The 22,234-nt window shown below is 34.4% G+C and overlaps 1 protein-coding gene across 2 annotated transcripts in view; it reads left to right on the forward strand.

Moving 5' to 3' along the window:
* LOC132702325 (uncharacterized) overlaps positions 1-22,234 on the forward strand; it is a 96,893-nt gene that overhangs the window by 56,005 nt on the left and 18,654 nt on the right. For both annotated transcript variants that reach the window (XM_060670894.1, XM_060670903.1), the window contains exon 3: positions 988-1,100. In XM_060670894.1, coding sequence (XP_060526877.1) covers positions 988-1,100 — 113 coding nt within the window. The remainder of the gene's footprint in view (positions 1-987; positions 1,101-22,234) is intronic.

Genomic DNA, 22,234 nt, shown 5'->3' on the forward strand with positions numbered 1-22,234 from the left:
ATTGTCATTAAAAAAAGAACTTTGTCATCAGCTCTTATTTCAAAAGATTTTCCTATTGCTTAACTCACTTTGAATACGAAAATTTTCTGCGTGTGGGGACTTTAAAGAATTACATGTAAAAAATAAAAATTGCTTTTTGTACTAGCATATCCACCACCACACTAGTATATATTTATTAATATTTTACTAGATCATTTTCGCACCTTATAACCGTATTGATATACTTACTTGGGAACTGTGCTTTTCCTCAAAGAAAAAGAAAATAGTAACAAACCAATCTTTAAGGCAAAAATCGACAAAAACTAAAACACCTATACAAAGACTTCTAATCTAACATTTTAATAATGACTCTAACTGCAAAGTTTATAGAAATGTAAACTTTGGTAACTACGTCCATTTTTACTGGTTAGAGCAGAAAACCATGTGCATTCTAGTCGGAGGGTTGCAGTCGTAGAAACCGAATGACTTGCAACAACTGCAATTAAACATATGCTGCAAAAAAAATTCTTTAATTTATTGATTAATTAATTTTATGATTAGTCCATACCTCCCTCGATGGTTTTACAAGTGGTATCATGAAACCATGAAACATATTGCTAATGTTAGTTTACATATGTAGAAGTTACTTTTTGGATTATGGTATGTTCGTACACTACAGCTAGCAATTGCATTTTACAGATATGATCTTGCTGTTTATAAAAACTATTTAATTTCAAAGGAACTGGGTATTATTGGTGGTTATTTGCAGTCCTAATTTTTCTTCTACTTCCACAGGCTACTGTAATACTATTTACAAATCATTTGGATTCCCCTTGCGTCGGCTATTAATGGTTTCAGTTAAGCTCTGAAGAAACCAATTGGCGAAATATTAGCAAGCTGGATTTATCATCAACCGACGTAGAAGGCATTCAGAAGATTTGTAAATAGTACTTTGCAACGTCTTAACGAAAATTGCAATAAAACTGTATACGCTTTCTTCTTTTTTAGTTGATCGATGCCAGTTACCGTAGTAGTCCATCTTCCCAGACCTTGGCTGTGATAGTTTTGTGTTCAGTGTTACTCGGACTGCTCGTCTTCATCGCTGTCATCTTAGTGTGGAAGTAAGTAACTTATTATTTTCGTACACCTACCAAAGTATAATCGCAAATTATGTTTATGTATTTTTGAAAGAGCATTGAATAGAAATATGAATAAATTTGACTCACATATCTTCGTTGCATGAGATATTTAATTATGTGCCAAAATAACCTAGCAATAATAAAAGTGGGATTTGTTTATCCGAATTTAAAAACGTATTCTTCTTCCTATTACAGTATTGTCGTTGCGAACCTTTTCTATTTCTCTAAGTGTGGATCACCGTCTCATCATCTCATCCTCTGGGTATTTCTAAGTTATCATATTCTCTTAAAGATCTGTTCAATATGGCCGCGAACCTCGGCTCCATACAGTGCGTTCGAAGAATTTGCTTTGGTGATGGTATCTACCTAATTATATTTAAACATTTTCTTAAGCTAGATTATTGCGATTTTGACTAATGGTTCTTTTGATTTCTTTGAATTAATTTCTTCTATTTATTTGAGTTCGTACATCATATATGTTACGCATTTTACCGGAATAGGCAATTATCCCGATCATACACATATGTTTTATAATATTTTATTGCATCCATAATATTGGTTTATGTGATTGATGGCACCTAAGAAAAAAAATAGAGAAAGCAATGATAGTGGTTTAAGTCACCCATTTGCAACTTCAAGAAGTGAATTTCATTCTTCAGATTAGCACTCGGATGGGAATGAAAGTAATTCTGAAAACAGCTAATAGACACCTATGAAAAAACAAGAAAGTGACAAAATTTAAGACAGTGTCCAAAAAATAAAATGAGTTAGCCGTGAAACTTGAAAATATGCTTTTGTAAAGGTAAATTCGTAAAAGTAAAGAAAAACAAGACTCATACTCGATGATTTAAACATGCTCTAAATAAGCAATGTAAAAAGATGTAGATAATCGGACTGCGGAAAGAAAAGAATAATGTTTTCATGAAATCCAATAAACCTTTTTAAAGCACCTACAGTGAGAGAAGAATTTTGAAGGATTAAAGACACAATAACGTCGTTGGCCCTGGAACCTTATGTAGTTGACTATTGGAATAGCTCGTATTGCCCACTACTATAACCCTATTCTGAGGAATGTGCAGCAGAAGGCAATCCTTGAACCTTTATTCAAAAAGTTCTGCCGTTGCATCTTCATTGCACTCAAACAATTTTTAGAGTTTGCTTGGTTTCGAAAGGTGTATGCTTTCTCTTTAATGTGACACTGTGCCTAGCAATAGGATTGTCAAGGTGAAAACTATTTAATGATAATGAAAATTAAACTCTTATTAACACAATAGAGAAAAAAAGTGACAATAAATAAATGAAATTAAACGGTAGGTTAAATGGCCGTAAATTCTGTCTACTAGAACACATCCCGCAGTTGCAGCCTCAAAAAAAATTAGCAAAATAATATGTCAACAACTAATGCTATACGATAAAATTGTATAGTAGTCACATAAATATGCAAATGAGGGGGACAAAAAATAAAGAAAAAAGGATTTGAATAAAAGGGAAAAGCCAGTATAAAATTATAAACATTAAAATGATGATAGTGAAACAAATGTTCCTTCAGTTTACATTTAAATGTGTCACAGGATAATGGTAGATACAGTACGAATAAGATTGGTTAAAAAGTCCCATTTGATCTTTAGAGTTAATACGAATATTTTTTAATCCAATATTACGTTTATATACCTGCGGTCACTAACTAATTTTGTCCATGAAATATGACTGCGTGTCACATTTGAGACTCTTATAACGGAAACTGTGAAAGCACTATATCCCGTATTCGCCAGATATTTCCGATAATTTAGTTACGGGTTTGGGAGATTTTGGGAGATGACATCGCACGTAACTCGATAAATAAGACTAGTGATGGTAGAAATAGTATAGTATGCAATACATCGATAAGCTACTTCAGTCACTCGTTTATTAAACACTCGCTCCGCTCGTGCCAACACAAACTAGTAACAGAACATGGCGTTTATCAAACTTATTGCAAATGTATACTATTTTCATTTTGCAAGACTTCCTCTTTCCGGCATTTTAAACAAATGATATTAAATTTCCCTAGGCGAAACGTTATTTATAAAATTAATTCAAAAAAATTGATTAAGGATTTCCTCTCCTTCACCGAGCTAACTAAACGCTTCCCGTCCCGCATATTTGAAACAAAACAAGAATCGCATCTGCTCCGCGATATTTAATCATTGTTTGAAGTTGAATTAATAATAATCCGTCATGCATTTAAGAGCACTTGGGAATTATTCCCGATGCAGTCGGGGAAAATTATTTATTCCAAAGTACAACGGCCGTTGATTTAGTTATAATTCCCGCTTTCATTTGGGATTTAGTTCGGACCTGTTTTTGAAGCTACAAGGGACTGAAAAGCCGGAAAATAAGACTGGGCTTCCATGAAACTCCGTAACTTCCATAAACTCCTTTTATAGGAGAAGCAGATTCACCGTTTCGGTTTAAAAATGTGCATTGGCTCTAGTTTTTTTTTATTATTTACTTATATGTCGGCATTTTTGCCAAAGGTTTTTATTAAAGTTTGGGTCGTATAATCTTCTATAGTACATGTCTGTAAAAGAAACTGCTTTTAATACAATTACAAAAATACTAGAGGGAAAACTAACTTGTTCTCAAAATTCTCCAATGACAGTTATGCCAAAAGATTTTATTTATAATGGGCAATTATTAAAATTCTTCCCTTCTCCTTTTTCTTACGTTACTACTGTGTCCTGTGTTTTCATCAATGGTTTGCAAGAGTATTTGGCATGCCAAGGACCAGCTTCCATACCATCTTATAGGTGGTCATCCAGAAGGTTGGGTTGTGTCTGGGTTCTTTTCCGTTGCAATTTTTGCTAATCGTGCATTTGGCATTCTGTCAACATGATCTCTCCATTCTCTTCTGCGACTCCTTGCCCATTTTTCTACATCCTGAATATTACACATACTTCATTTCTCTTCCGATCGAATACCGTATGTCCTGTTATTGATCTCAGGGTTCGCATTTTGGTTGTTGTTAAGAGAAGAGCCATTTAGTGGTTGTGTTCTCTGCTCTACTTTCTATTGCATATGTCATGACCGGTCTTACGCAAGTTTTATATACACCCACTTTACACTTACTTTACTATATTTATTTCGCCAAATTAAATCTCTTAGGTATCCTGATATTAATGCTACCTTTATTGTTTGGGCTTTTATTTCATTCTTTAGGTTTCTATGATTTGTTTTGTTTGTCACTAGATATTTGAAGAACATGACTTGTTCTACACTCTGACCGTAAATCGCTAGTTTGCATCTTCTCTGTTCTTTAGATATTGTAAGAAATTTTGTTTTCTTTGTGGATATTTGCATGTTGTACGTTTTTGCTATTTGTTGGGATTTATAAAGGAGCTTCTGAAGGTTATGTTCTTCTTCCGAGATAAATACTGCGTCATCAGCATAACATATTATTTTTATTTCTTTGTCTCCCATTCGGTATCCTCTCCGGGTTTGCTTTAATTCGTTTATTATTTCGTCCTTTATGATATTGAACAGGATTGGGCTTAGGGTATCCCCTTGTCTGATACCGGTTGCTACAGGTATCTTATTGCCTAATTTGGTTGCCGTTCTCGCAAAGGTATAATTTTCCGTGTTCAGTTTTTCGATAACTCTTATTATATTGTTTTTTGTTAGTAAAGTTATGATATCATTTAAGCGTACCCAATCGAACGCTTGGGTGAGATGAATGAAGCACATAAAGGCTGCCTTATTAAATACCTCGATACTTTTGGGGATCGGCTTTTTCTCTCCTTCCATTTTATTCAAAAGGGAAAAATAGTTCATCGTATAGTGGGTCGCCTCCATATTTTATCATTTGATTTGTTATTTCGTCGATGCCTGGTGCTTTTGGTTTCTTCATCTTGGCTGTCATTTGTTGTATTTTGTGCAGGGAGAAAATCCTATTTTGGATTTCCTTGATTTTTTCATCCTCGTGGTGTAATTCCTGTGCTGGTACGTTAGATTATTTAAACTATAAAGGTTTTTAAAATGTCTTTCTCATTCGTCTGCCGTGATTTTTGTGTTTTGTATGTATTCATTTATTGGTTTTCTTCTATTTCTCCGTAGATTTCATATTTTCTTCTGTCCCCCATAGAGGTCATATACCATATCCTTCGAAAATTTCTTTCAGTGTTCTCTTTTGATTTTTCGAATATTTTGGTTGACTCTGTTTCTTAGAGCTTTATAATCATTATGCGTTGTTGCATTCAATCTGTATTGAGATACGATTTTATTTTCCCGTCAGCTAAGATATTGACTTTTTGTCTGAACCAGGGTTTTGTATTTGTTCTTCCTCCTTTGTTTATAGTTCTTCTTACAAAGGCTTCTTCTGCTGCTTTTAGTATTTATAGTTTTGTCCATGCCGCTTCAATGTCATCTGTCTCTTGGATATTATTAACAGCTATTTTATGTCTAAGCCATTGTTGATAAAGGTAATTGGTCGAGTCGTCTGATAGGGATTCTATATTCAATTTGCATACCTCTTCAACGGATTTGTTGTAAGAATTGTTGTTAGCATTTTTGCCATTACGAGATGGTGATTTGTTCCTGCATTTGCAGAAGCAAAGGAATATTTTATATTTATATTTATGCTGTGGTTTATGTGGGTTGAAAGTGTTGTTAATTCTAAGTTCGTTTTGTATGCATAGCGGTATCATTTAGCCAGCTCATTATTCGTTTCTCCGTTAAATTGACTTTTGATACCAGGAATAATTTCATGGTCAATTCTTACATTGAAATCCCCTAAGATATTATTTCGTCCTCATTGGCTATATCGTCTAAGACTGTTTGTGATGTCTAGTACAACAGGTCTATATCTGCCTGTAGTTTGATGCTGTCGGGTGCGTGGATACTTATTATATACTAGAGCATACTAAATTTTTACCAAAATTGTCATAAGGAAAGTGAGGGGCCGTTTCCAACAGTTTGCGACCTCAGTTGTAAAGACACTCGACTAGAACAACTGAAGACAACATTGTTACTGTCGAAGCACACGTGGAATCTTGTCTTAAAACCAGTTTCTGTCAAGCTCTGAAGAAACCAACAGGATGATTGGCTAACATTAGCTAGTTCGACTTAACAAAAACCGACACAGGAGGAATCCAGAAATTTTACAAAAAGTATACTGCAATCATTTTATTTAATAGTTTGCCTTTTTAATGATAACTACTAATATCCAAAACCAAAATATTATTTTTAAATCTGTGTCCTAGGTCAACAGTTCTTGTCAAACTGGTCGCTATTACATATGTTGTGGTACTAATTGCTTAATGCCTCTGCATTCCTTAACTTTTATAAAACTAAATATTTACATCCAAAATCACAATTTGACAATCACTTATAGTACCATATTTTTGAAATGCTAGTTTTTAAGTTCTTTTTAATAATTTCAAAATATACAAGATACCCAATATTCAATTTATCTGTTAATCTGTTTAATAGTTTAAAAATGTTATGTTTGCACCATTGAATTCTAGCTAAAAAGGTGCTTTAGGGAGAATGTTTAGAAATGTAACAGATGTGCAATTTTTACCATTATGTTGGTTATTAAACTTTAGTCACAGGCATTAGTTTTCTCTGTGTAAGTGTAAGAAAAATATTCTGATCAATATAATATTTTTTTTCTTTCTCCCTATTTTTAAATATCTAATGCATTGCTCAGGCATGCGTAAAGGGTCACTTAAAATTAGCAGTAGCTTCCTTAGGCGCTGTCGTCTGTCACCTCGAGCGTAATTTAGTGACTGATAGGGAGCCATGGGATGTTTTCCTTAGATTTAAAAAACACACAGTAAATGCATTCATAACGTTTTGCAAAAATATAGCCAAAACTAATTTTAGAAAGACTGTGTGCAACACGTTCATATGCAGTCGTTTATTAAACACTAATTAGTAAGTTAAACATTCAATTTTCTGACAAAATATTACATTAGTATATTTTAGTATTGGTCTCAGGAGAAATAAAAGCTACAATCGTTATGTTTTTAACACGTTAATGCCGAAAATAACTCCTTCGTAACTGCCGCCGTCAAGGGCCAAACGGTTTACCTACTTCAAACTGACAGAAACAAAACAGGGACTTATCTCAAATATGTCACTTAAGCGATATTGTATACAGGCCCAGACCACCTTAACGACATTTTTGTCGTCTAGTTCTCATAATACGATCTTTTATGAAGGTATTTTTGGATAGGTTCGGGTAATTTAACGCACTGGTTGTGTTATGGAAGCGATAAAACGGGTAAACTTAAAACAAAGATTCGTTGTCAAAGACTTAAAATTTTGTGTAAAGTAGCTCATTCGGCGAGTGATAAAACACATTAAAATAAAAATATAGGCTGGGAAAACCTTTTGCATACGTTAATATGTAAGGTAAATAGTAAAAAATGAATTAAAATTGGAATAAAATTCAATAAGAAGTAACCCATATTTTTCATGCTTCTTTTTTAATATTAGTTTTGGCAATATTTCTTATGAAATTGAAAAATGTGTTGCCCGATTTGCCTGAATTCTTTTGTTGGACTAACAATCTGTTAAATCTTCTTAATTATATTATAAGTAGGATTTTAGCTTTTCATTTCGTCAAACTAGATTTTTTCTCAAACTACCCGCATCTTCCGCAGAATCATTTTTCCTTCGATGGGAAAGTACTTTAAGTATGTGGGAGTGTCTTAAATAGTTCATTTTCTATGTATAAAAGCAACAAACTCAGAAGTCGAGAACTTTTCTTTAAAGAGTTCATAAGGAATCAAAATGTTAATGAAACAAAACGTATAATTTTGTCAATTTGGGTGTTCACGTTTATTGTTTGTTGACCATATCATCAATTTATCATGTTAAGTAACATGCGGATTTGTTATTTTAACCGTCTTATTTGATCTAGACCTCAAAGAGAATATTTAAATAATACTTAATCTTCTTATATTAACGTCTTAGTCTAATCTTAGTTAAACGGAAGAAGAATACTTTTCATCAGAACTTTTGACTTATTTATGAGTGAGTAACTCTTAAGAAACCAAAATAAATATTAATATATTCTCTTTGACGTCTACACTAAACAAAGTACTTAAATTTAATAAAAATGAGTGTTAAATGATTTTCTAAAATATTTTCACCCCTATTGAGTTCTAAATTTATCTTTCATCTCACCAACGATAAGAGAATAAAAGAACACATAGTAGAAAAGGGCAAGAAATATAAATAAACTAAACGGTACATTAAGAACGCCAAGAATATATTTAATAAAATGAGGAGATCATGTTTTAGTAAATTAGTCCGAAAAATCAGGAATTTAATGTTCCCAGTACCTCTTGAGGAGATTCAGGAAAAAAAAACGAAAATTGCAGTGATTCGATGGAAATCTGCTTAGTCCTGATAATTATTGAAGTAGCAGGGGAAGGAAACGCATTATGTGGTTATGTAGTTGAAGTAGTCGAAATTAATTGACATCAATTAATGATAGCCATAAAATGAAATCGCATCTGGAGGAAAAGGATGCACATATTATATTTTCTTCACAGAAGTTTCATGTCATGTTCTTGCCTCGCTCCTAAAAACTGCAAAATATTGCGTTTATAATTATGTTTCTTATTATTTCAAATAAATATGTTATATTCTCATTTTATTATTGTTATTATTATTTATTTATTGTTAAATTACTATCCTTATCGATGGAATGGTTAAAACAATACCGAAATACGTCCCAAATCTTGTGCAAATCGCATATGACCTGTTTAAAATTCGAAATTCACTCGAAGTAAATTCGTAATATTCGAACGGGGGATATACATACCAGATAAGCACATCAAAATTCTATTTTCAGATTCAAATATAGACAAGCCCGTCCTCCGCTCTAAATAAAACAAAACCCCTTCTGACATAAACGCGGGCCTCAAAATCGATGCTATCCGGGAATCATCTCCAGATTGTTTTCACACCCGAATTATTTTTGACGTATCGGGGATGCGCCAAAGTGGTCGCAACCGTGCCGGCGTCAGCAGCATGGACTAACTGACTGAGAGCTTGATTTAGGTTATCTTGATATGGCAGATTAAAATTTTAATGCGAATTTCCCAAAATATTATCTGCCGTGAAAAAAGCATCGGTTTATTCCGGATGTCGGAAAAATCTAGACGAGGGTCCGTGGTTAATATTTGAAAAGGGGCTGGAGTGAGTACAAGATTCCTAACTAAAAGCCTAACCATGATTTAGAATTTACCCATGACTTTGCCGCTATAAACTGCTCTTGTTTTTGTTTTCGGCCTTTCAATGCTTGCAAAAGTAAAAGCGTTATTTTGATGATATCATTTTGGCAAACTTTTTTTTAATTCGTAATTTGTAATATTGCGTGGTAAACCAAGTATTACAATTTTTTATAGAAATCTGTTTCCATTTTATGCCTTAAGCAAATGCAAATTTCAGTATTGATATCGAAACCTGTAAATATTGTGGTAAAGAAACGTACGAGGGCAATTTTTTATTATTTTTCAATATAATCCCCCTTAACTTCAATACACTTATTAAATCTCTTTATTAACAACTCAATCCCTTTAAACAAATATTCCTTGGTTTATCTGCAAAATGAGCTAAAACAGCCTCTTTTAACTCAACTTCGTCGTTAAACCGCCGTCCAAGTAAGTCCTTTTTCAAACATCCAAACAAATAATAGTCGCTGGAGACCATATCTGGACTATAGGGAGGATGATCTATCTGTTGGAACTCACACTCTAAAATAGCAGCTTGTGCAACTCCAGCAGTATGGACAGGTACATTATCGTGCAAAAGACGCACGCCCCTGTTCAGTTTTCCCCGACATTTTACACGTACGCAGTCTCGCAATTTATGTAATAATGTTTCGTAATATTTACCATTGACAGTGGTATTAGTTTCTTTAAAATCTATCAAAACAATTCGTTCACAATCCCAAAAGATCGTGGCCATCACCTGTTTTGTTGACTGGCAGACTCTGAATTTTCTTCCACCCTTCCACCCTTACGACGCCACTCCATTGATTATTTTTTCGATAGAGGGTCATAATAGAGAACCATAGTTTCATCTCCCATCACAATAGTTTCTATCACAGGCCCACAGAATTCCAAAAAGGACCACGCACACTCGACGCGGCGTTGTTTTTGAATAGCCGAAAGGTTTTTAGGAACCCATCTTGCACTAACCTTATGCATACCTAAATGATCATGCAAGATTCGACGAACACTTGTATCAGAAAGCTTAGTAATTTCTGAGATTTCCTTGGCCTTTAAACGTCGATCACTCAATACCACCTCTTCCACAATCGCAACAATATCTTCCGTTATGACCTCCACTGGTCGACCAGTTTTTGAATCATCTTCACTACTGCCGGGTACACCTGCAGTTAGACCTTCATAAAAATTTACCAAAATTAAGTACCGGATTATGTCGTAAAAACGGTACATCGTTCGGCGAAATTTTTAAGTAACCAACAGTTTAACGCCGGTTCCGAACAGCAAAGGCTTTACTAGGCAGATCGACGATTTTTTTTTTATATTGATATGCATTATGTATGTAACGTTACATTTATGCAATAAGATTTCCAAATTAATAAATTGTACTTACACTTAACGTTTGATATAATTTTGTACATATTTGTTCGCATGAATATATCAATCAATTAAAAGGTTCAAAGAGACTAATAAATTTTGAAATATTAAAAATTAAGAGTTTTAACAATGAATAACCCCGCAATGTCAAATTAAAAATATATCTTAAAAAGTAGTTTCAAAATGTTTCAAGTATGTTTTTTACTTTTAGAACACGCATTTTAGCAATGTAAATAAAATACGAGAAAAAGATTTGTTAAATATAATTTGCAAAAAATGGAGACTAATAAATCCATGCAACTTGCAAACCTCTTCAAAAAGCCAGCGATAACGATAACTTAAGATTTCATATACCGAAATTTTAGCCCAAAAGGTTTAACATTTTTCTATAGATACGGGGATAAATTGAAGCAAAGTTGCTGCTTTCAATATAAATTCCTTCTAGAATTTCTTAAAAATAAATTTAATATATAAAAATAATAACACGAATAGACTCAAAAATAAATGACGATCACCTACATATATTTTGTTTTAATGGAATAACCGATTTTTTTCATTTAATTGAATTTAGTTTTCAATTCTCCATACCAATATCCACAACACGTCCTTACAAACTTTGTGATCAACCCTAACTTAGGAATAGAGAAATAAAATGAGCAATGGAGTGCACTATCGTGATTTTTAGGGCACTCTGTATATATTATTAAAACCACAAAATACGTACCACTTAGATACTTTCTTCTAGTATCTAGTATCTGACATTCATATTAGTATTCTGGTATTCAAATATTTTAAGTTACTGATTATGTGTCAATTTTTAAGTTATTGTGAGCGACCAATTTTATTGACCTATAATTCTAGCAGTTCCAGCGTCGAGGTGTATTTTATTGTATTGTAGCTCGAATTTATCACATTTTATAAACATCAATCAATTAGTGCAACGGTAGATGGATTTGGAGATACGAAACCGTTTTACATCTCACTTCCATTCGTTTAAGATATTAGTGTATTTCTGTGCAATTTGATCGCAAGCAAATTGATACCAAAGACTGAAAAAAATGTTTTTTGTAGCATTTTGCTGTTCTAATCCGTTCTCAACACTGTTATAGGTATTATAAAACATATTTTCTTCTTACGTGCTGCGGTTTTATTGCGTATTTTATTCTTCATATGGTTATCACTTATCTGGTTTGCGATTTATTCTCTCACTATTCACATCTTCGCATTCTTCGTATTACCTTCGAGGATTTTACGTTTTCTCGTATACATTTATTTATAACCGAAACGTATAAGTTATTAAATAAAGCTGACTGGCGTTGCACAGGCTTAAACACGTCCTTTGATATGACGAACATACCGAACGACAGGAAATTTAAGTTAATCCATTTTCTCTCGCTTAAACTTCCGTCCCAGAGATCAAATATTTTGAATGGTATTTATATTTGGCTTTTCGTGAAGGAAACGGTGTGTGGGCTCCCCTTTTTTCAGGTGGTCTTTGACTATTGTCTATAACGTCTTTGTATTGTTAAACTCCAATTAACTGTCTCGCATCTGTCCCAGAACCAGGGTGGAAGGGTGTCAGCCCCAACTTTGGTCGAACGTCGTTTGAAGATTTCTATCTGGCTGCAATAAATCAAAAATTAAAGAAACAAGAAAAATGAACTGCCGTTCTTAGTATGGCGACGGTCGATTTGGTAACATCCCAACCAAATGTAGCGGAATAATTATGTTGCTTTAAAAAATAACGTTCACGGACGAAGATATCTCGATATCTCGGCTTGATAGATGTGAAAACCAGCTGTTTTCAACGTCTGAAGCTCGGTGTCTCGTTTTATGGTATTTTAATCCGTCTTCTAATTTAACACAAGATTTCCTGCGACCCTAATTGTCAACCGACGAATATAAATTGTCCTCCGTTGGTTTCAATTCGGAAAAAGGATTGGATTTTTCTTTGTATCAAACCGCGCTATTTCGTAGAAGTAAGAATGTGTTTGGCTGAAAATTAATTTTCCATTTTGTGTCTTAAAATAATGTTATTATTATTCTTTATTGTTTATCAGAAATTAAATTTCTACAAGAAATCCGCATCAGACATTACATAAGCCTAAAGAAAACAAAATAGTAAACAATCAAATAGACAGTGCAAATTATAGTTTTATTTTTACTCATTTCTTAGAAACGCGCGGATCTTTAATATATTTATAATAAGAGAATCAAGACGTTTTGACTCACGTGAATCCAAATTTTTTAAAGCAGTAATAAAGGTATTGTTATTGGAAAACTCCACGGTACGGAGAGCATTATAATTTGTGTTTTTTTTTCGATGTATTGAACTTTAAGTTAGCATTACTGTTCAAGATGACGACCGATTTAACAGCTGTCAAGTGATTTATTCTCAGTTTGGTTTGGCAATTCATCCTGAATAGACTCACGCCTGAACAACGCTTACAACTAGTGCAATTTTATTTCGAAAATAATGGTTCTGTGCGGAATACGTATCGCGCACTACGTCAATTTTATCGTCGATAAAATCGTCCATAAGAGCAGTTAATTCGATTAACCATGGAACGTTTTCGCACCATGTTTACTCTTATTGATAACTCGCATCCCCAGAGACGCCGTACGGTGCGTACAGAAGAAGCTATTGCTACTGTAGAGCGTAGCATTGAGGAAGACCCGAATGAGTCCATCCGCCATCGAGCACAGGAATTAGATCTGTGTCCATCCTCTTTCTGGAAGATTTTTCGGAAGGATCTTGGTTTACGTGCTTTCAAAATCCAACTCGGGCAAGAAATGAAGCCAAACGATCATCAAGTAAGGCGTAGATTCGTCGAATGGTCCCAAAACGAGATTGCCGTTGTTCCCGATTTTCAGAATCGAATTTTGTTTAGCGATGAATCGCACTTCTGGTTGAATGGCTACGTCAACAAACAAAACTGCCGCATTTGGAGCGAAGCTAATCCTCAAGTGTATGTCGAAACACCGTTACATCGAGAAAAACTGACTGTTTGGGGCGCTTTATGGGCTGGTGGAATCATTTGTCCGTACTTCTTCAAAAACGATGATGGCCAGAACGTTACAGTCAATGGTGATCGGTATAGAGCTATGATTACTAACTCTTTCAATCCTGAATTGAATAACCATGATGTCCAGGAGATGTGGTCTCAACAAGACGGCGCAACGTGTCACACAGCTCGTGCTACAATCGATTTATTGAAAGATACGTTTGGTACCGGTTTGGTAATTTCACGTTTTGGACCAGTGGATTGGCCTCCAAGATCTTGTGATTTAACACCGCTAGACTACTTTCTGTGGGGCTATGTAAAGTCATTGGTCTATGCGGATAAGCCACAAACGCTTGACCATTTGGAAGACAACATTCGCCGCGTTATTGCCGATATACGGCCACAAATGTTGGAAAAAGTCATCGAAATTTGGACGTCCAGATCGGACTACATCCGCACCAGCGGTGGCGGTCATATGCCAGAAATCATATTTCAAATGTAATGCCACAAGATTATCTTTCGGATAAATAAAATTCATGTCAATCGAATAATCCATCGTTGTTTTATTGCAACTTATTGGCAATTTAAATAGCCGGATGGTAGATCAGAGGGTGCAAAGCCTGAGTAAAAATTCGTGTGGTGTGAACCGGCTACAATGTTTTATATCTGCATCAAAAAGTTTTGTTTTAAAACATTTTTGCTCCACCACTCGCCATAACCCAACTCACGAAACAGCTCTCTAATCTGACATACCCAACTGAATTTGGTGTGCCTTGCGTTATTGATCAGAGATGGTTGGCGAACAAAACACAGTCTCGAGAGACGACTCCCTTCCTTTCTTAACAGTTTCATAAGAAAACTGAGACAAGCGTTAAAGGTTTGGCAAATTAAGGGTGTGGAACCTGTTTCAAGGGGAAACAAAGCACTTGAACTTGATTTTGGAAGTAACAATAATCTTTTTAAAAACTTGGTCTGTACTCGCTCAAATATATCGGTATAACGTATGGCCCAATCTTTAAGACACGCGGAAAAAATATTTAGTATGATTGTTTGGTATATTTTTTGAAACAGAGATATGAAGAAAAGAATGTCACACTAAGGTAATTAAACCTTTTAGTTGACGGTATGAAACGCGTCAATAGAGAGGCCTTGAAAACCCTTGAAGTAAAGTAGTCGTCGATGTCCGCAAGAAAAAGGGAAAAAAGTAAGGGGCTAAGCTACACTTCCCGACGGACAACCTTCAGTGATATCGAACACTTTAGTGAAGCTTTCCTTGGGTCTAATTTTAAATGTCGCCACTTTATAAAGGCTTTTGACTATTGTAATATACCTAGAACTAACGCCCGTCCGATACAGCTTGTTCCAAAGTAGAGTATGAGGGATCAAATCAAAAGCGGATTTAAAATCAACGAAAGCTATAAAAACCTTTCTTTTTTCGAAAGCAAAAAAACCTTTCTTTTTTCAGTCTAATTACGTGTATTCTTACGTGTATTCTTTCTGCACAGCCCAAGAGCCTTTTTGACTAAATTCTCGTAAACAGTTTTGCGGTGCGACTAACTAGAGCGATAGGACGGTACTTTGTGGGATCATCAAAGCTACTTTTTTTGTGGATCATGGAGAACAGCACTTGATCCCAAGATGAGGGGACCGTTCAAGACTGATGTTGTAAAATACAGAACATAAATGTAATAACCAATTATCTGGTAGATATTTTTAAAAATTAATACGGTATTGCAAGTGTATTATTGGGCTTACATTGTTTTAAAATTGTTTTGATATCATCGACAGTTATACTAGAATCAAGTAAAGATCTGAAGCGTCGAAGAAATGTGTGTAATCTATCACACGAGACGAGTATATCGAACAGAGAAAGGCCTCCCACTCGTCAGCGGTCAAATTGTTTTTGTTATTATGATTATTAAATTGTTTGAAACATCGCCAGCATTCGCGTTGATTTTTTGTATTCGATAGAGTAGAGATAAGCGCTTTTTAGTTGAAATTAAATTGATTTTAAGATAAAGGTTTTTTCAATTGGATTAAAGTTGGATTTCTTAATTTTTTTTAGATCAGAATCCAATCGCTTCTTTGACCAAAACATTCACTGTCAAACCAGGGTTTGGATCGTTTTTTGAATGTGTTTTCCTTTAATGAAGAGACAAGACCTACGTTTTGCGCTTATTCAATGATCGCTGCATTAAGGTTTTCAATACTTCTACATTCTGTATGAAAGTTGTACTTGTTGAAAATTTCATTGCTGTTTTATTAAAGAGAGTAGCGTGAGATTCGTCCCAGCGAAGACGTGGTTCAAAAGCCGTTACATATTGGTGATCTTTAGGCATACAAATTTAAGTTTTAAATGAATGGGAAACTGGTGAGACGTAGTTGAAGCAAACATAATCCAAAACTCCTGCCAGATTTTGCTAAACAAGCTCACCTATTCTCTATAACAATATCAAAATTTATTGACGGCTTAAAATAAACTATACAAATGATAAACAATGAAGACATATACGCTATCTTAACTACTATCCACTAGGGTGCTTTATTTAAAGTCACAACGGAGCAGTCTTTTCTGTAGAAAATAGCTAGACCACCAACGACCACGCGTAGCATCTTTAATGACGTTTGATGATAAGACGTGGTAGTTGTCAGTTGTATCTTAAAATAATGTGTTCTACACTTCCCACCCTGAAATATCTAATTAGATGTAAGTGTACGCAAAGTCAGTCAATTGGGTTTCTCGTACTTTAGTCGCGGATCTAGAACATTCGGATATTTTCACGTTAATTGGATTTTAACGCTTGTCAGTTCTTTCTGTCACATCACCCATGCTGTTTTGCAAAAAATGAACCCAGAAATATATGACATGATGGTCCTAAAAGGAGTATGCAACATGTTTATATACTTCTTCAGACATTCGTTAATAAAAGACTGACTCCGCTCGTGCCCAATCAAACTCGTAACTAAAGTCTCCTAAAAATTATTGCTTAATATACTGTCACAGACTACCTAACAAATTCATAATTATATGACTTTTACCTAACACCTACGTAAAAAATTGCTTGACGAAGAAATAATTTTATTTCTGCTGCTACTGGGAAACAGTTTTAAAATAGTCAATTATCCCTGATCATGCAAACTGTCACTCAAGATAGCAGCTCCAGATACTTTTCGTCACGGATTTGGGAGCAAAGTATTTTGTCCTTTGTCAGCTTTAATGGTCCCGTCCATATAGCTATTACATAATATATTGATCCTACTACTGTTGTTTGGTGACTGCCGCATGGTCATTGGTTAAAAACAAGATTTTAAATCTCGCGCATACGCAAATTTTTTTCATAGCTACTTCGTATCCTGTATTGTTAGCATAGGCAGGGTCTCTATATCTCTAATAGCTATATGATCATGTCACTTAGTGAATCTATTCGTGCTGTTTTGCAAAATGTACCCAAAAACTTCTTCAGGGATTGGTTTATTGAATACTCGCTCCGCTTGTGACAAAACAAGTTCGTAACTAAGTGTCATTTTTAAACTTGTTGCATAATATACTATATTCTGTGCCACAAAACATTTTCACCTTTACAGTAACGTTGAGCAATGAAAAGATTGAAAAATTTCTAGATGTTTCAAACATATTGGATAATATACTACGATAAAAATGGATGGGCCCCAGGCGGCATATTCTTGTAGGACAGGTAATGATTTTCCGCGCATGCCGGTAGATTTCTAAACAGCGATTTGCCCACACTTAACTCGTTTTCCCAGAACATTTAACAGATCTCAGGCATCCTTTAAGAAAATACTGTTTTAAAAATGCCACGTCCACACTTATTCGTGATCTGTCAGCGGCCATGTTAGTTGTTGAATGCCTCAAGATCATTGGTTAAATTGGTTAAAATGGTTTAAATTTCTGCTTTATAAGTTCCTGTATTATCGGCATAGCATTTCTAGTGTCTGTATGGTTTATACATTTTCCAACTCACTTCGTCGCTATTAATAAATAGCGTTTAGAGAGCAGAATATTTACATTTCAGAATGCCGTTGTTGCTATGGCAATTAAAATGTAGCCTTTACGATAAATTAATACTTTCCGGATGGTTGCCGACAATGGTATTTTATAGACCTATATCTTCACTGACTGAAAGAGGATACTCTGTGTAAAAAGTTCAAAATTATTACAATTCGATTCGATCATACAAATTATTAATTTTATTATTTAAAAACACCAATTACTGGATGAGTACTCAGTAAGTAAAAGAAACGTAATGATTCTAGATTTTTTCCACATTTTTCAACTGTAGTAGTAGTCCGAATTTTTCATTTTTAAAATTTTGAAAAAATGTTAATCCTACTTTCCTACTATATTCTTTTTTTATTTTTCGTTTTTTTTTCTTAATTTATATTATGGTAAAACTTTTGATGACCTAACAGAGCAAATAATACTGCTGCCTACTTATAAAAGTAACTTACAACTGGAACACTAGTACCTAGAGAACGACAAAGCTTAAACCATGACTTTGATAACATTTGGCTATTCTCCTAAAAAAAGCTAAACTTTTATTCTAAATCGATAATATAAAAAATCAATTTAAATGTCTCCGTTCATACTCACTTACGTTTTTCCAGAGCCGAATCTCCCGCTTCCCATAATACCAATTAACTCCAACCATATTATTGATACAATTTTCAGAGCCATTCTAAGAATGTTATTTTGCATTTTACAAAGAGAGTATCCATTACACCCTACCCCTCGTCGTAGAACGTAAATACCAACATCTCAGTCATGGGAAGCCTTTGACAAGCTTCGTCAATTTTGTTTTATTTCTGTCATTTAAGAGATGCCGCGCCTTGAAAAGATCCGTCTTTTGAGACGCGCAATTTTAATGAAATAATAACAACGATCGACTGATTGATAAGCTGTAAATATGAAAGACGCGATTGCAAATAGTATATTATGTAACAAGTTTGATAACCCCGCTTTAGTCACGAGTTAGATCTAGAGTGTTTCATAAACGGCTGACTGAAGAAGTTGGTCAGAGTGTTGTTTCTACGACCATTAATTTATGGCAACATTTTTGCAAAACAGCACAAATACTGACGTGTGACATGACTATCAGAACTGACAATCGTCCAAAATAGTGACTAAAGAGACTAAAGTATGGTATGTCTCAAAGTATATCGTCTTGGCTTTTTATAATATACCTGCAGCAACTACGGAAATCAATTTAGTAATAATAGAAAACACTAACACTAAATATACATAAATTATCAATAATTACCTAAATAAGTACGATTTTATTCAATATCAAATTCTTTTTTTAATCTCACAGTCTTCATTAATGTTATTACTATGTGATTTTGTATGGAAATATATTTTCAATTACATTTTTATTTAAATTTATTCCACTCGGACGGATGATATCCCGGAATATATTGTCAACATATGTTTCCATCCGTGAATCAATCAAATCAAGTAGTTTCAGTTTTGATAAATTTAGTAATTTAATTAACTTTTTTTTTCACGTATTGGTTCACGGATGGAAAAATACGTTGACAATGTATTCCGGGATATCATCCGTTCGCTTGTTGAACTCCGAATGGAATCCTGCAGACGTTTCGCCAAGAGATGCCAAGTGAAACGTCTGCAGGATACAGGATTCCAGTCAGAGTTCAACGAGCGAACGGATGATGAAATTTCAGTTTGTGTATTTGATAAATTTGATTAACAGTATATTTTCTCGAGGATGTTGGTGTTTTTGTAAGCAGTGACATACTCGTAAAACGTTTTTTCTAAACGTGCGGTAAAATGGGTTACTCAACACTGCTGACACGTGGTCGACATCTACCTGTCTCGCCCCTGTCTGGTGCCTTACTTATGAAATTATTGGTGCTGGGTTTACCCAATAAGAGTAGGTTTGAAAATTCTAATTACTTTTTCTAAGACCAAGACAATATATTTTGAAATACGACATACTGGAAATGTCCGAAGTGACCAGCGTTTAACGAATTTGACATATTAAAGTGACACTTTGCGCATACCTGATTGAAATTTGGGACCTTTAGTCCCTGAAGATTAATTTCATTTCATTTATCATTTCTTAAAATAACATAATAGTATATACAGTAGTATAAGTGGAATGTAGCTTTTTTCAACAACTTGTATTGGAAACGGTTTTATTTCGACTTTGTCACGGGGGGTGGGGGAGGTACCTATATTCGCAGATGCGTTGTGAAACAGTAATAAAAAGTAGGCAATCGTGACAACTTTACAAGATTAAATCAAAGTCTTGAACAGTATAAGAAGTTAATCTTTGTGCAATTTAAAATTCCCACCGGGTATTTCTATTTTTCTATTTTTATACATGTGTTGTTTCTTAAAGCTAGTGAATAAAAAATTTAAATTTCACGCGCATGTGTAATTTGATTTACCCGTCAAAAATATAAGAAAATTAGGATTTCCGCTAAAAAAATAGGCGATGTCAAAATCGCAAATTTAAAACACGCTGTATAAAATATTCTTACATCAAAAAGAGCGCAATTTCCAATACTGATTTCCGAAAAAAAAAACTTTTATTGGTTCACTAAATTTATTCCAAATCAGACACTTCCCGCTAGAAGCGAAGAAGCATTTCCGTTTTGCTCTTCTGCTTGATATCAAAGTTTTAAAAGAAGTTGATGCAAATATTTGATCAGCATGTGCATCAACTGGAGGATCGGCAACCTCTAAAATATTGTCTGTCTTGATTTTGACTTAGAAAAAGCTCCCAAATTTGGTTTTAAAATTATTACATTTTTAAATCTTTGATAATTTGAGGAGACTCCAATACGATAGAACGTCCATTTAGAGGGGCCTCTTCAAAATCGGTTCTTCTAACGTTCAGACAGAAAAAAGAACTGTGCTAATATTTTCTTGAACTTTTTAAGTGAGTTTTTTTCTGCGGCCTTAAAATTGAAAATCCAACCGGCAAATTTTTCTCCGCCAATATCTGTAGCCGGCCCAATGAAAAATAAACAATAGCGACGCCAACCTTTTAGCGCTAATGAAGAAATGGTAAAAAAAGAAACAAGTCGTCTATTCCGTGGAAATTGCAGCAATGCAAAGGGGCTCTAACGTTGTTAAGTATGCAAAAGCGTTTTAATGTGACACGGGCCAGGCCTCCACCGCCGACTGCTGATAAGTGACTCTGAGTGTGCCTCATTAGCCTTTTAAGCTTTAATGACTTCCTGAACGGTTAATGGATGTTCGGGTGATAATAAGGTGGCTGATAATTAAACCAGGTCGCTGTGTGTGTCTGCCTGCTCGCGACCCCGCCAACACTGACGTCCTCGGTAGGCTGGATTCATATCGGATTCAATTATTGAATGTTCCAGTAGTGTGTCGTGCAGCGGAAATGCAAGCAAGACCATTTAAAAATTGTGTGGTAGAAAAATTAGAAATGAAATTTGTAGTGCCCACCCGACATTCAAATTCATAAGGAGCGGAAAACAGTTAACAACTGATCAAAGTTCGCGCCCTACAATGCATCTAACCCAATGAAGCATTATGTTGATAAAACTACAAACTAACCAAAAACAAAATTATACCACTAATGTATAATATTATAAAAATTGTAAAATTGAGCTATAGAACGACTCAAGATAAGAAAGAAATGTTTTTTGTTTAAATCTTTCTTGCATACATTGCGAATGCCTTTGTGATATTAGGAAACCTCTGAAGTAAGAGTTGCAGGTGGCTGCCTGTGTAGAATGTAGAATTAAAAAAAGGAAAGAAAGAGGAAAGAAGAAAGTATGGGTTGGTATTTGTTACTGTTCTAGTTCCCCATAAGCAGGCCTAATCAGCCTTTGGCCTAGGACAAACCAGTTTGGCCTAAAATCGAGTGCAACCCAGGCTATAACTTACCTAACAGAATATCTGAAAAGAAAAGGCGAATTAATATTAAACAAATTAACTTCATTTTCCGCACCCTAACCAGTATCATCCTTAGCATGTTCTGTCAAATATCAATTTATTACCCTTTATGAAATCGTCATTCCATAAAGGTCTTGGAAATGTATATAACATAAATTATTTCATAAAATGTAATAATGAATTGTATTGCAATATAATAATTCTAATTCGGGACTTCTAACTTTGCTGGTAACAATTATAGCTGCTAATTTAGCAGATAAGAGAAAAGCGGAATACGAAAACAACAAAAAATAGGGGAAAATAACGATCACTATTTCATTCAATAATATTTTTATTTCTTTCTTAAAAATGTTAAAATGAAAATCTTTTAATTATTATGCAGCCCATAAATATTAGATGAAAACCCGCTTTTAAAAAGTCCTGCCCTGCGAATGGTATAATTTGGTCCATATTGTACCGTTGATTTCTGCTATAATTAATCAACTATCTAATTAATACCCCACTATGTGTAGGTCACAAAGTGCAACAAGTACAAGGCGCAATGCCGACTTGTACTATATAGAGTTGCCCAAGAAGAATTGTTCACGATCACTGGCCTAATAT

The sequence above is a fragment of the Cylas formicarius genome, unplaced genomic scaffold (assembly GCF_029955315.1).
Source record: "Cylas formicarius isolate icCylForm1 unplaced genomic scaffold, icCylForm1.1 PGA_scaffold_10__41_contigs__length_53128322, whole genome shotgun sequence".
Classification (NCBI taxonomy): Eukaryota; Metazoa; Arthropoda; class Insecta; order Coleoptera; family Brentidae; genus Cylas; species Cylas formicarius.